At 38.4% G+C, this 14,275-nt stretch overlaps 1 protein-coding gene across 2 annotated transcripts in view; it reads right to left on the bottom strand.

Annotated features, from left to right (window-relative positions):
* Positions 1–14,275, bottom strand: part of wts (serine/threonine-protein kinase warts) — a 90,324-nt gene that overhangs the window by 13,678 nt on the left and 62,371 nt on the right. For both annotated transcript variants that reach the window (XM_083134446.1, XM_083134447.1), the window contains exons 4-7: positions 9,073–9,187; positions 5,640–7,978; positions 3,997–4,094; positions 1,250–1,428 (exon numbers count right to left, since the gene is read on the bottom strand). In XM_083134446.1, the coding sequence (XP_082990572.1) occupies positions 1,250–1,428; positions 3,997–4,094; positions 5,640–7,978; positions 9,073–9,187 (2,731 nt within the window). The remainder of the gene's footprint in view (positions 1–1,249; positions 1,429–3,996; positions 4,095–5,639; positions 7,979–9,072; positions 9,188–14,275) is intronic.

The following is a 14,275-nucleotide window of genomic DNA, read 5'->3' on the forward strand; positions in this document are numbered from 1 at the left end:
ACACTTTTGGCTAACTACAGTGACAAGAATGAATGACGATTGCATGAAACTGATGAAAAGACAGTCATAAAGGAATTCCCATACCCATGGTAGGACACAAACCTGGGTCGGGTCCACTGGTGGCAACATCACGAGCTTACACCTCACCATGGACAGAGCCACCTCAGAGACCTACAATTTTAGATGACTGTCACATGGCAATACTTTGATTTAAAACATTAATAGCAAGTTATGGAAGAATAACCATACAATTTTTCTTCTAGATATGTATTGCTGCAATTATTTTTTTCTTGAAGTTTACAGGAAAGGTCCAAGAACTCATGAATTCTATTGGGTTCCGTAACAGGACCAGAACATTTTTTCTCGAACAATTTACATTCAGTCCTCTTGAGAAACAAGTTGAGCATTGTTTCATCTCAATACCGAACTTGGATATTTAAATTGATCTGAAAAGAAGGTTATGGAACACAATTGAAATACTTTAAAGATAAAAAGTTTCTTCATGGTCCAGAACCCATTTAAGCTTGATGATTTTCTCTTCCGGACTTCTCTTTACTTACAATTCCTGGACCTATAACAACCCTGCTTTACGGTTCTTGCAAGGACATAAACACAACCTTTGATATAATGTCTTGGGAGAACACCCACTCCGTTCGTCAGACATATTATTTTTAGTTTCATTAATGTTAGTTATAACAATGTAGTAAATTTAACAAAAATGAAAGCAGTTATACAAATAAACGTGTCGGTAACACTACATTGTTGAAACATAACAGCTTAACTGTAAAACAATCAATTTGTTTTTTTTTATAAATACTATAATAAGACTCACATGGAGTTATCTCTTTTACACGTGGGATAAGCCACCATCTTCAAAGTTAATCCTAAAAAAGACAAGAATCTTTGTAGACAGGACGGTGATTTTCAATTACCTGTTTATATTTGGGATCCATAATTAAAATCTGATAATATCTTCATTTAAAATAATAATAATATTCATAAAAAAATAAATTGCTTGTGCCACAGTTGTTATGTTTCAACAAAGATTTATTGTATAACTGCTTCCTTTTATTTTTGTTAAATTTACTATTTTTATAACTAACATTAAACAAAATATGAATAAATGTATGATGAAGGGAGCATGTGTTCCCCCAAAAAGTTACATTAAAAATTGTGTTTATGTACTTGCAAGAACCGTAAACTGGAAGAGAAATAATTACCTTACAATTAAAATTCAAACTTCATTTACCATTTTTTTGGTAGTATTTTGAGTTGTGCGTCCACCGAAAACCTGTACAAAGACCGAAGTCTGTGAGTTTTATGTGGCCATCTTGGTCTATCAAAATGTTGTCTGGCTTGATGTCTCGATGAATGAAGCCCATCTTATGTACACTCTCCACGGCACATGTTAACTCCGCAATGTAAAACCTACAAAAGGGTAAAAATATGATAATCAACTGTCAAGCGTAGATTAGGGATGGCCAAATCCGGATATTGGATAATTTTCTATCTGGTTTTCAAATATTGCCCAGATTATCCAAATTATGTAGATGTTTGGAATATAGGAAATGTCCAGATATCCGAATGGAGAGGATTACCATTTATCCATTTTACGGGCTATCCACATATTCTTTTATTCATCTTTTCATACTTCACTGTACGGATTTTCTGCAAATCCTTCATCCAATCTTTACTACCTGGACATCCGAATTATTAGGATATCCATTATCTGGATTTAATGGCCATCCCTAGCATAGATGTGGAAAATATTTACTTTACTAAAACTTGTAATGGTTTAATTGTAATCATACCAATAAAAGTATTGACATCAAAGTTCTTAGTAATTGTTCATATCATGTTCATGTCCTTCATATCACAAAATGATAAAAAAAATATGTAGTATCTTTAGTAGTGACAAAACATTTACACATATTGACCCAAGATAAAAATGATAAAAGGCATTGTCTTCTTACGTAAATTATAACAACTACATGTAAGCTATGTGAACATATTATTTTATTTGCCTAACAACCACCGTAACAATCGGATACGCCGACAATGTAACGAACACGTGCAGCGCGGACGGTGACTTGACTCCATAAACAAACAGGGGGGTGCGTTATGAAGCGTGATGTTTTCCAACCACTCCCTATGTTAACTCAGAGCCTCGGTTGATCGCGAGTCTACTGTACAAGGAAATATTCCCTTCTCTAATAAAACCCATACCTTAAAGCTTGGCTGGACCTCTGGCTGATGCCAGCAAAGCAGTTTTCGAAATTTCATCCCCTTTTGAAAAACCGCTATGATATTTCAAGATCTGAAAAATTACTTCTGCTTAGAATTTCTTCTAGAGCATTCACGTATTTGCAAAGTTGAATAGACTTGCGTAGCTCCGAAACTATTGAAAATATCTAGGCAAGAGTGAAAATAAACCACACAAAGATGCACATGAATGTTCAAGAAGGAATTCTAAGCAGGTGTAATTTTTCAGATTTTAGAATATCAAGAGTGGTTTCTTGGGAAGGTGAGGACATGTGCTGGCACCAGCAAAAGGTCCAGATGAACCTTAAAAAAGGGTGTAAAGAGCCCTTTGCAAAAGATTAAAAGTGCAAGTTGTAAAAGGACCTGCACAACACATTACAAAAGATAAAAGGATAATCTAAAAACATAGTCAGAAACAGTGTAAAAAGGTCCACCGTCCTCAAAAACGTAAAAAAAAAATTCTACAACACTGTAACCATCTTCCAACATGAAGAAGAGAAATTAACCATCTTTGTGCTATAAAGTTTCAACTAAAAACATGCTAAATACAGGTAAACCACGGGGACGGTGATGTGGGCTTTGTGTATCAGTTATCCACCTTCTTACGCAATCTCTTTTTGCACTTGAAAATAGGGTGACCAACTTTCGGCCATGAATTTAAGGGAGATTTCCAACTTTCAGCATTGAGATTACAGGAGATTTAGTTGTGACAAATTTTGTGCAGATTTAGCAATGCAGATTCACCCAGCAAATGTTTATGAAATGGGTAATATTAAAGAAAGGATTTAATTTGCATTTTATATAATGTACAGATCAAAATAGAGAATAAAAATTTACAAATTCTCATGTTTCTTAGTCTTAACTCATATGTATTTGTCCACTGCTACTGCATAATATTATGTAACTTCTGCCACCAAAGGTTAAAATGCAATAATAAAACTGCAAAAAATACTGAGGAAAGACAAATGAGCAAAAAAATAATAATAATGCAAATTAGAAATAACGTGTCCTGGTTTAATATAAACTGATTTACACTAAAGAGAAAATTGTTATGCAACAGCAAAAGGGAGTGTTGACATAATGTTTGACATAATGTATAACCCATGTAACACATACAGAAGTATATTTCCCCAGAAAGGTTTGTTTTTTAAAAATTACGATACAATTTTAACAACATGGAACTACATAAGATACAATGTAATCCAAAACATTGATGTTCCTTACACTATACAATTTTTATGTTGTTTCAATCACTGTCACCAATTCAAAAATTAAAGCACTCATACCACACCATAAAGCATCACCTAATGAGAAAATATGTATTTTTTTATCATTACTACTATCTACAGAGAGCAATTTTATCTACTTTCCAGATGTGGCCATTTGTGACACATTAGGCAAAAAACCTAACTAAAGAAAATATACATAAAAAAATACTTCTTTAAACACATTGCTATGATTCATAGTCATCTTTAAGTGAGAAACAATTAGTCTTTGTAAGAAAAATGTTGATAAAGTGGTAAATATAGAACCGCTCATGCCAAGATAATGCGAACCATAATATACTTTTCAAACTTTCTTTTTGGTTTAGCTTTAAATTAACGTAAACAAACAAAAATTAACAAAAAGTCATTACTTTTGCAAGAAGTGAATTAACTTGTTACGTTTATCATGCTTTTCACAATGACCATCAATGAGCTACACTTCACATGAACACAACTTGAAGTAACTTACCTCGCCAAGGGCTCCTCAAAAATCCCGCGTTTTATAAGAAGGGACATCAAATCCCCACCAGGGATGTAATCCATCACAAAGTATAGATTATCTTTGTCCTGCAAGAAGTAGAAAATATATACATTACACACATGAACATGAGCTCCCACTTTCACATATTTATTAGAGCCAAGGTGCTGAATACTACTGCTGATATGCTTACAAATTCTCGAAACACCAATGCTTCAACATTGTTACAATTTAAAATTGTGTTCAGGATATTTATAAATATTAATATGAAATTATTCCACATCTATCTACCACCTTTCTAGTTTAAAACATTCTAACGTGGAACATTAACAAGGAGAGGACACGACTTGGGAAAATGAGTTTAGGACAGGACTTCATGTATTGGTGATACCCTATAGGTATTGATATGCCAAGGTACTAGCAAGCACGAATCAGCCATTTCCAAGAAAAAGAGCTTCAAGGTTTCGAAGCTTTTGAAGTGCATCTCATGACGCGAATAAATTTTTGGGACTTTCAACTGGCCACGTGGTATCATATTATAAGTTTCGCAAGACGAAGGTTCTGGGTTTGATTAAACCTCTATTTTCAAAAGCAACTATTTATTGCATTTCATTTGTTGCAAAAAATTTGTCCTTTACCCTATGAGAATTGTCGAGAAATTTCGTTTTCCATGCTTTTATGATAATTACCACTCTGGATCATGTACAAAATAAAAAAGTAAATATAAACATTGGTTGTGAATAGTATTCTTGGTTTTTGTTGAATATAACACGTGAAGAATTAAATACGTAAATGTTTGTACAATGCTTAGAAAATTGAAAAAAAGTATTGTGAAAAAATGATAAATAAAATTGTAAAAACATTAGAAGAGGCATTTCTCCCCAAAAAACATAATAAAATTTTATTTCATTTTTATTCAATAAATTATTAAATAAAATGCAATAATAGTTGCCTGAGATAACAGAAAAAGTAGGATCAGTGGGAAGTCTTAAATGGTATTACCTTAATTTTAGAAAACTTAGTCACTGTCCTAGATTTTGATTGTTAAGGTAAATTTTCCCTTGTCGAGGTGTGGAAACTGGGGGCTGCACATTCTCGATCTTGGCCATAGTAGGGGCGATGTGATCAGCAAAATTGCTCCAGTTGCATTCATGGATAAGAGGCTGGGTGAGGCCTGGAACCACTTATACAGGGATGATGATGGAAAAGTTCCTCTCCTAGAAACATTTGCATAAGGAATCCAATCTGGGTTGCTGTCCAAGAGTCCCTTTCAATTGGACCAATAATAACACACACTGTGCAATCAAAATGCAATACAGCAGTAGGCTATTAATTGAAGGGCTCAGGTGTGAAACATGGTGACATTTTCGTAATTTTTTAGTTACAAAGTAAAATATGCCATCCTTTAATTTTTGATTGAAATTGCTATGTCATACAATTTGCATTGAACTCTGTGAAGCCTTATGAAATTGGTAAACACAACACGAAAACAATTTATCTACAGTATAGCTTCTAATAACCTTTTTTCTTAATGAACTCAGACATGTCACTTACCATGTATTACACCCGAACCCTTCCAATTAATACAAATTAAAGGTGCACTTCTTAAAACCACAGTAAAAATACAAGCTTACCTGAAAAGAAATGTACAGTTTTACGACCCACTCATTGTCAGCTTCTGCCAAAATGTCTCTCTCGGCTTTCACATGGGCCACTTGATTACGTTTCAGAACGTTCGATTTCCTAAGAGTCTTCATTGCATACAAATGATTCGAATCAATCTTCTTCACTAGTGCTACTTCACCAAAAGCACCCACACCAATAGTCTTTATTTTCGTGAACATCGACTTGTCCATCTTTGCCCGCTTCAGCCTGAGATAGTTGGATTCCTTGCGCGAGAGCATCTTCCTCATCTCGCACTGTGCTTCGGAACTAAGACCAATTTTAATCATTTCGTTCTCCAACTGGCGCCTCCTGCATAGTCTCTGCTGGTAAGACTTGATGACGTTTTCAACATGCTGCTCCATGTAGAATTTGAAGGCCTGAGGGGAATAGTTCCGTACTTTTGAATCCCTTCTTTCCTCCTCTTTCTCTTTACTAATATGCTTCCTTTCCGGGATCGGAGACTGGTGGTTTATTTTGTAAGGTGGGGGAGGAGGTGCTGAAGTCGGTAAGCCGTTGCAGTTGTTCAGGTTTCCGACTCCACCATTTCCCATACAACATCCGACACGACCATTTTGATTTGAGACACAATTTTGTGTGGAAGCTAAAGAAGATGGGCTCGACGACACAGTGTTCTCCGAATGCATCGATGGAGACGTGGACGTGAAGCTCACTGGCGATTGAGACATCAGACGGATTTCGGACTGCGAAGTGGAAGACACTGGACTGTCTGACCGCGACGTGCTGCTTGTCGTGTCGGCTATAACCGGGGAGAATTTCTGCTGCAACTGCTGATGCGGATGCTGCGTATGATGATTCGTATGTACAGAGTTGCACCCATTCATTCCGCTCATGGGGATATTGTTGCAAGGCGATGCTCGAGTTGGACCCGAGCTATCCTGCCCATCTGTCGCAGGCGTTGAAGGCACCGAGTGAGCTAACGTGTACGGAGGTGGAGGCGGCAAAGGACCGGTCTGCGGATGGTGATGAACAGCTTGAGAAACTTGTGTTCCCAAGCCCCTCTGAGCCTGGAGCGCTTGCATTGTTGTGGCGTAACTTGGTGGGTCTGTCGTGGGTATGTTTAAAGCTGTAGAATTCGATGTTGTAACTGGCGAGGGCGAGGGAGGGAATGTCATTGGGCTTGAGGCAACCGGATATTGCTGTTGCTGCTGTGATGTCTGCATCTGCTGTTTCTGTTGTATTGTGATGGCATATGGCGGAGGGGGGTGCTGAGATGCTTGCGTCTGCGTGACCTGTCCCTGCTTCTGCTGGATGGACGATGCATACGAGGGAGGCGGAGAGGTGACTGATGGTGATGTTGGTGCTATTGCAGTCTGAAGAACAGGCTTCTGGACTTGAGTACTTTTAACAGATTGCATTATGATCGGAGGCTGAGTCTTAGCTTGCCGTGCTCCCCAGGAATGCATGGGCGTGGGCCTCGCCACTGACGTGACCGAAGTTACAGATGAAGCTGCAGTTGAACCCGACGACGACGAACCGGACAGACAAGTGTTAGGAGGTAAAGGCACAGCGTGAGGGATCCCTGGATACATGTTGACACCTGCCGAAGGGCTCTTCCTGTAATCTTGAGTAGGACTTTGTCTATTTTGGATAGAAGCACTGTATGAAGGAGGGGGAGGCGTCATCAACTTTGGAGCGGAACTAGATGATGCAGACGCTGATGGAACAAGCGAATATGGAGGTGGCGGTTCACTTCCTACGGTTCCGTTTGTTTGATATAAACTTAAAGCTTGCATTTGCTGAGTCAACTGTTGTTGAACCTGAGGCCCATTCTGAACAATCATTGGCTGCCTACCCCCGCCACCACTATTTATAGAAACAGGACTTGTCCCTCGTTGGGGTGTCGGGCAGTTCTGGCCCCCCGAATTCATATTCATAACTTGGCCTGGGGAACGAGTTCCTACAGTCGGTGGTGTCATTCGTTTAAGAAGTTGCTGTACATTGGTGGGTACTTGACTTGGAACATACGGGTACTGTTGAGCACGGTACTCGGAACCAACATGAGGAGGAGGAGGTGGGGGTGGGGTTGTTGGCGGACCTTGCGAGGAAGAATTGCACCGCGGCGGTGGCGGAGGTGGTGGTTCGGTGAAACTTGGCGAGTACTGGCGACTTAGCTGCTGGTGAGAGATTTCAGACGAAGGTGATGGTGATGGAAAGGGGTGAGACATGAGCCGAGGGCTATCGGAACGGGAGCTTGCAGCACCGCTATCAAGCGCCGGACTTCCACGAAGGTTCAGTTCCCTTTCCAAACTTGGTTTCCGGATTAATTTTGTGGCAATACCTTGTAAACCTGTAAAGAAAGGAAAATAAAGGAAAGATTTTAGCATATGCAAGTTTCAGGACATCTCGAAAGTATTTCCAAGATTATATGTACAGACAACTTTACTAGTCCGTGACAAAACAACTCACCCTAGAAATATCGACTGTACATGGTAATTTTTATAGTGTCCGTATTCAGTGTTATTTATAACTTTAATCTAATTTTTGGATATAAAACCACTGTGAAGAATTTACGAGATATGACAGAGGCCAGAGACATACTTTGTAAATACAGTGAAATATACAGTTATAAAATGTTACGCAAAATTGATAGAGATAGCCTGAAAATGTAGTTTCACCTTTCACTGAATTGCATTGTAAATACCACTGCAAAAAAGATGTGGAACATTTTCCATGACCTGTACATACACATACGAACGTGACTTTAGAATTAGTCAACTTGCAACTACATCTGTACTCTGACTTCATTCATAAGTGTGGAGAGATAATGGCTGAAGGAAAAAAAGAGGACGATAAATAAACAATTTCGAGAATTCTGCGTAGGATTACAAATGCAAGGCAAATTCAAAAGCTTCTAAGGATAATCATTTGTTATTATTTTTCTCATCTTTGCATTTTCTTCCACTTTTTTAACTAGTCAACTACAGAATCTTAGGTGGTAAGATCATGGGTCAATAGATCAATGCAGTTTCCCACCAAGGCAGCAGTCACTTATTATTAACTACTCCAGAGTTGCCAACTCGAGTCAGTAAATGTTGAACATACACAATCAATGCACAAACATGCTTACCATTTTATTCCTCATTTTAACTCAGGAACCACAAAGAAGTAACTGTAGATACTCCTATAGATTTTGACCGTGGAGAGACTTAATACTAAAAAGTGTAACAATAATTATAATAACACTAAATAAAATCCAGAATCATGATTTCCCACTCACCGGATAAAACTATTTTCATTTTTTGTTGAGCATTTTAAAAATATTTTGGTATGAACATTTGATTCAGTAAATGTCCATGAGCATTTATCATGTTGTGTATTTATGATAATATGGTATGTTTTATTCCTTTCATAGTGTTATTTTAATGGGAAAAAATGGCTTACCAGATGATGGTCCCTTGCTCAGTCCATTAGCAGGTTCATTCTGCTGCTTATGAAGATATTCTATGGCTGTATCTAACCTTCCCCCGGACAATTTTAAAGCCCTCAAAGATGCTTCCTGTGTTAGAAAAAGAAAATAAATCTGATTATTATTCAAATTACATCGCTTGATAACACAATAAACACATTATGCTAACATGATTTATAAGTAATATAAGTATCTTACTTGTGTGTTGCTATTTCTGGCACATGTTTGGCTTTTACGCCCTGTTCAACACCAGGCTTAGCATTCTTGTTCTTACACTGTTGAAAACTGATATGTGCCAGAAATATCATCAAACAAGGTAAAGTGTAAGATATGTATCATGTAAGAAAATGTTATATTTTGCTTTGCATGTGTTTGCCTAAATTTTTAAGGTGTTGACGATTTTAGTACAAACTTAATTCACAATGTGTAAAATACATCATTATCGTAAAATCTTGGTTGTGTGATAGCTATAAAAAAATGTCAGGTATGAAATTAATTTTGATGACATACCTAACATTGTGACTATGCTTTGCCACTACCTATGAATTCATCCTGAACATCCTGTAGCAAGGGTGGCGTGAGCTAGAATACCATGGAGTATATTTGTGGACACCCTGAATATAATGCTGCAATTACATGGACAATCAGTGACAATCTTGGAGTATGCAAAATGCTGTACTACATCACACTGAATTATTGTCAAGGTCCGTGTGTAACCTGATGGTTACTACTTCTACCATGGTTAAATTTTCTATTTGAGTTATTGTGAATCTTTTTTTCTATCTCTTAGGTTAATGGCATTTAGTTTATTTTACTTCGAGTTTTGTGGCTCTTGGCTAATTTGCGAAGATGGGGATGAGTGATGAAATGATGAAATTGATGAATGGACATTCACAAACAACCAAGTCCGAGCGGGATTCAAACCCGGGACCCTTGGCGTTGCAGCACGATGTGCTAACCACTCGGCCACAGGGTCCGGCAAATTAATGGCAAAGATGAACCGATTGATACATTCATATCCTAGCCAGGGTTCGAACCTGACACCTCTTTCTTCATAGCATCTTATCTGGGTTTAATCTCAGTTGGGATAATAAAAATATATCATTTACAATCCCCCTTCCCTTGATACCCAGTAACAGTGAGTGGACCACCCTGATAGTATAGTAAGCAAAGCGCAATACGGTACCATGGGTCCCAAGTTCCAATCCCAGCCTAGGCATGAGTGGTCTTTGTGAGTGTTCGATGGGGGTTCCCCCCCTTTTTTTCTTTGTGAGTGTCCATCAATTTCATCACTTATCTTCATCGTCGCGATTGGCTAAAAGTGAAAAAATGCGACATAAATTGATTGAATTGTTTTAATTTCACTTTATGCACAGAAAGGCTAATCGGGACTGGACCTACAGTCTAAAGTGGGATCCGAACCACTGTCCTCCACAGGGTAAAAAGCGACGTAAAATAACCTAACTCATTCAATCTATCAAACAAACCAATAACATGGAAGTGTTGCAAATACCCCTGTCGGCCATTGGGTGGGCCGATGGCCCCTTTTTTTCCCGTCTGGATCTGGCCACACTGGCCCCTGCTTATATTGACTTGGCAACGGTGTAACTTATTGACTTGCAAGCTGAAGTTATCAACAAGCGGAAAACCGGTTCCGTGCACACTGCACATGCACGCGGGGAGAAGTGGGGGTGAGGGGAGGTGAAGGGTGTCGCAGAAATTCCTTCACTTGTCCAGAGAAATGCTAGAACTTGGAAGGCGTCCAGACAGAATTCCTGACCGCCTTCTTTGGACAAGGCCCAAAGACCTCCAGGGGGTTCTTCCCGGTACTCGTCAAAGCGAATGTCCAGGGGGCAACGATTTACGTCCACGTTATACAGATCACCGTTTAAATAAACTTCGTTCCGACTTTTTTTTTGGCGATCTTACGCACATGTGACGTTAGGAGAGGTGGGGTGGTACGTCCAGTGGCTAAAGTGGAAAATGTTAGCTGGAGGATGCTTGGTCGAGCCTTGGGGTTAGACAAATACAGGACGCCATGGCGTCTGAATTTTCAAATTCAGTTCTAATATATATATTTTTAAATATTTCGAGTTTCTTGTGAACATTTCCATTACTTTTTTATAACGAGTACCAATGGCGTACGCAAGGGGTGGGGGGTTAGCTTTTGAAATATTATGGAAAATGCTGTAGAAAAAAAATAAAAATGGCTAATTTATCACAGTCAAAGATCTGCGACAGTAATAATAATAATAATTTGAATTATTATTCCCATGCAGCATGAAGAAAAACACAACATTCCAAACACAATCTAAGCGGCCGCAAAGTTCAATTTTGCATTTTTTGCAAAAAGTCGCGCAGTGACTCTCGCGAGAATTGTGAAAATTCCTTGCTTTGTCCTTATTGCAAACGTTCTTCCCGGTACTGATTTCACATCCCCTTGTGAACTCTCAAGTGATGCTGAGTCTACATCCACATCATTAAATAATGTTGAAGAAGTGCTTTGTGAATCACCTAGAAGTGATAAATGTGTTGGAATGTCTTAAACTTACTTTTCAACGAAAACATAGACTCAGTGGAATTTAGCAACATGTATTCTCGCGCTTCATCATCATCCTGGGCGAGTTCCATAGGTAAAGGTAATGTAAATTCCCCCGTGCATATAGCACCGTGCCATGAAGGCACACGTAGTGGTGTGGTGGGCCCCAAAGATTCTCGATCTCGAACAATTTTGCAGGTGATGTGATCAGCACCATGCTCCGGCAGCCTTCATCCCCTAGGGTTGCTCTCAGGTACCCATTGCCATCAGGCTGGGTGCGGAGACAAGGTTGGATAAATTCCAACCAATTCCGGGAATCGAACCTGGATCTCCCACGAAGTTGACAGACTAGACCAGCGCGGCTCCTTGAATGAGTTTTATATTTCGATTATTTCAATAAATTTAATATATTTGCTTGTTTTTATGGATTTTCTTCACAGTCTCACTTATCATATACAAATAACCGTTGACTAGACAATTATTTTGTAACAAAGAAACAAAAGAAATGTAATTTTGTTCTATTTCTTTCATAAATAGCTGCTGCATTACTAGTAGTTATTATTTTAATTAAACTAATTAATTAATTAATTAATTATAAGAATTATTAATTATTATTATTATTAATTAAAGTATAATAAAACAATGGTAATGCGAATTTGTAGAAAGTTTTCGAAATAACAACCCCCTTGATGAAATCCTGCGTACGCTACTGACGAGTACAGTATATGTTTTGTTGTTTGTGTGTTTTCTGTACCACGTGCATCATGAAATCAGAATAATGAACAGCCCATTATAATTTTTTGCACTGTTGCCAGCTTAATTTTGAAATCTGCAGAGATGTGGAACATTGTCGGCCATATATTAGAATGCATTGCATATTTATTCACAGTTACCGGTAAAGTTGTGTGTTATTTCGGAGGGCCACACCGGCGCAAGAATTAATTACTTTTGATCTAATCTTGAATTAATTAATAAATTCGATGTTTAAGGTGGCATTTCAAAATGTGTAGCTTTCTCTTAGTTGGATTCATTCATGCACAGATGGCTAATCCTGACTGGGACTACGGTTTGAAATGGAATTCCATCCATTATGTGGCTACACCGGGTATAGAACCCAGGACATTTTGATTACAAGACGACGTTATCACTAAGCCACCGGAAGGCTCAGAAAAGACTTAGGAATTACGGATTTGTGTCTTTTCTTCTACAGGGTGATCAACGAGTCACACTCCATAGGAAATAATTTGAGTTTTACAATACCAGCCCATATACGAGTATTTAAAATGAAATTGAACTCTAAGAAAACACCACATCGTGAAGTCGCGTGACAAGAGCACATACACGAGACCTGCGCCAAAATTGATGGCGATGCTGCTCTGCTAAAGCACAGGAGGCGGTCCGGAAACGCCTGAATTCTAATGGACAATACATGGAGCATTTAAAACAGTTTCGTGCAATGAAATGGAACTTTATGGACACCATGTACAACACACACAGAATAGCGGTGGTATTCAGTTTGACATTTTTGCGGGAACACACCCGTTCAGAATTCCGCGCCAGAATAGCTTCCAGCGCTACGGTGCAGAACGCACATCTACGCTTCTTCCTGGAGCGTGCCTGTCAATCGTCGGCGATGCAGTCAATGCCCTTGCATCTAAACACGCCTGCAGTCAGTCTCTCACCGCGTGCCAAGGGTTAAATGCGAAATAGCCTGGCCTGTTTTAGAATGCCCCACCAGGCCTGCAATCAGTAGCGTCACCAAAGGAGGATGGCCTATTTGCTGGGCGTAATACAGACAAAACAAATTTATAGTAGTCTGGTGGACGTTAGAAATAGGTACCGATGCGGTTTTCGAAAACCTGCTATGATATTCCAACTGAAAAATTACATCTGCTTGGAATTCCTTCTAGAGCATTCACGTGAGCCTTCCTCTGCTGTTTAAATATTCGCAATAACTTCGTGGCTGCAAAAGCCTATAAATCTATTTAAAATATGTGTGCCTATAAATCTATTAAAAATATGTGTGACAAAGTTATAGTTGCTTTATTCTACGTAAGATACGTACAACGTGTTGCATTCGTAAACTGCAGAGGGAGTTGTTTCTCTTTTTTTAAATAATCACATTGTAAATTAACATTCGTTTTCATAAAATTATAATCACTATCATAATATAGTGCGATTAAAAGGTTGTGAGGATTGGTAACGAATGTTAGAAATTAACATCGAAGTAAATAACATTATTATTTTCTTCTGCTATACATAAGATATGCTTTTCTGCTAGATACTTTTTGAGTATTGTTTTTGAGTTATTGTTCTGCTACACAATGCTGTCTAAATATAATACAGCCAAATGAAGAACATATGCTTATTAATACGTTGCACTGTTGAGAGCCTGACCATGTTTCCGCGTCGTCAATTCAGTCTCAATAACTGAATCTTTTGTCATGAGATGGCAGCACAGCATTGGTACATTCCTGTTCAGTTAAAGTGCACATTCTTCAATTGTTCAACCCTATAAAGTGCGCCACTTTATGTGAACAGGAGTGAACCATACAATATTGCCGCTGAAGTGGCCAGTTACGGAAATACTACGCACTCTGGCAATGAAAAATTATCATGCTCCATATATAACCCACTGG

The sequence above is a fragment of the Lepisma saccharinum genome, chromosome 13 (assembly GCF_977018435.1).
Source record: "Lepisma saccharinum chromosome 13, izLepSacc3.1, whole genome shotgun sequence".
Taxonomy (NCBI): Eukaryota; Metazoa; Arthropoda; class Insecta; order Zygentoma; family Lepismatidae; genus Lepisma; species Lepisma saccharinum.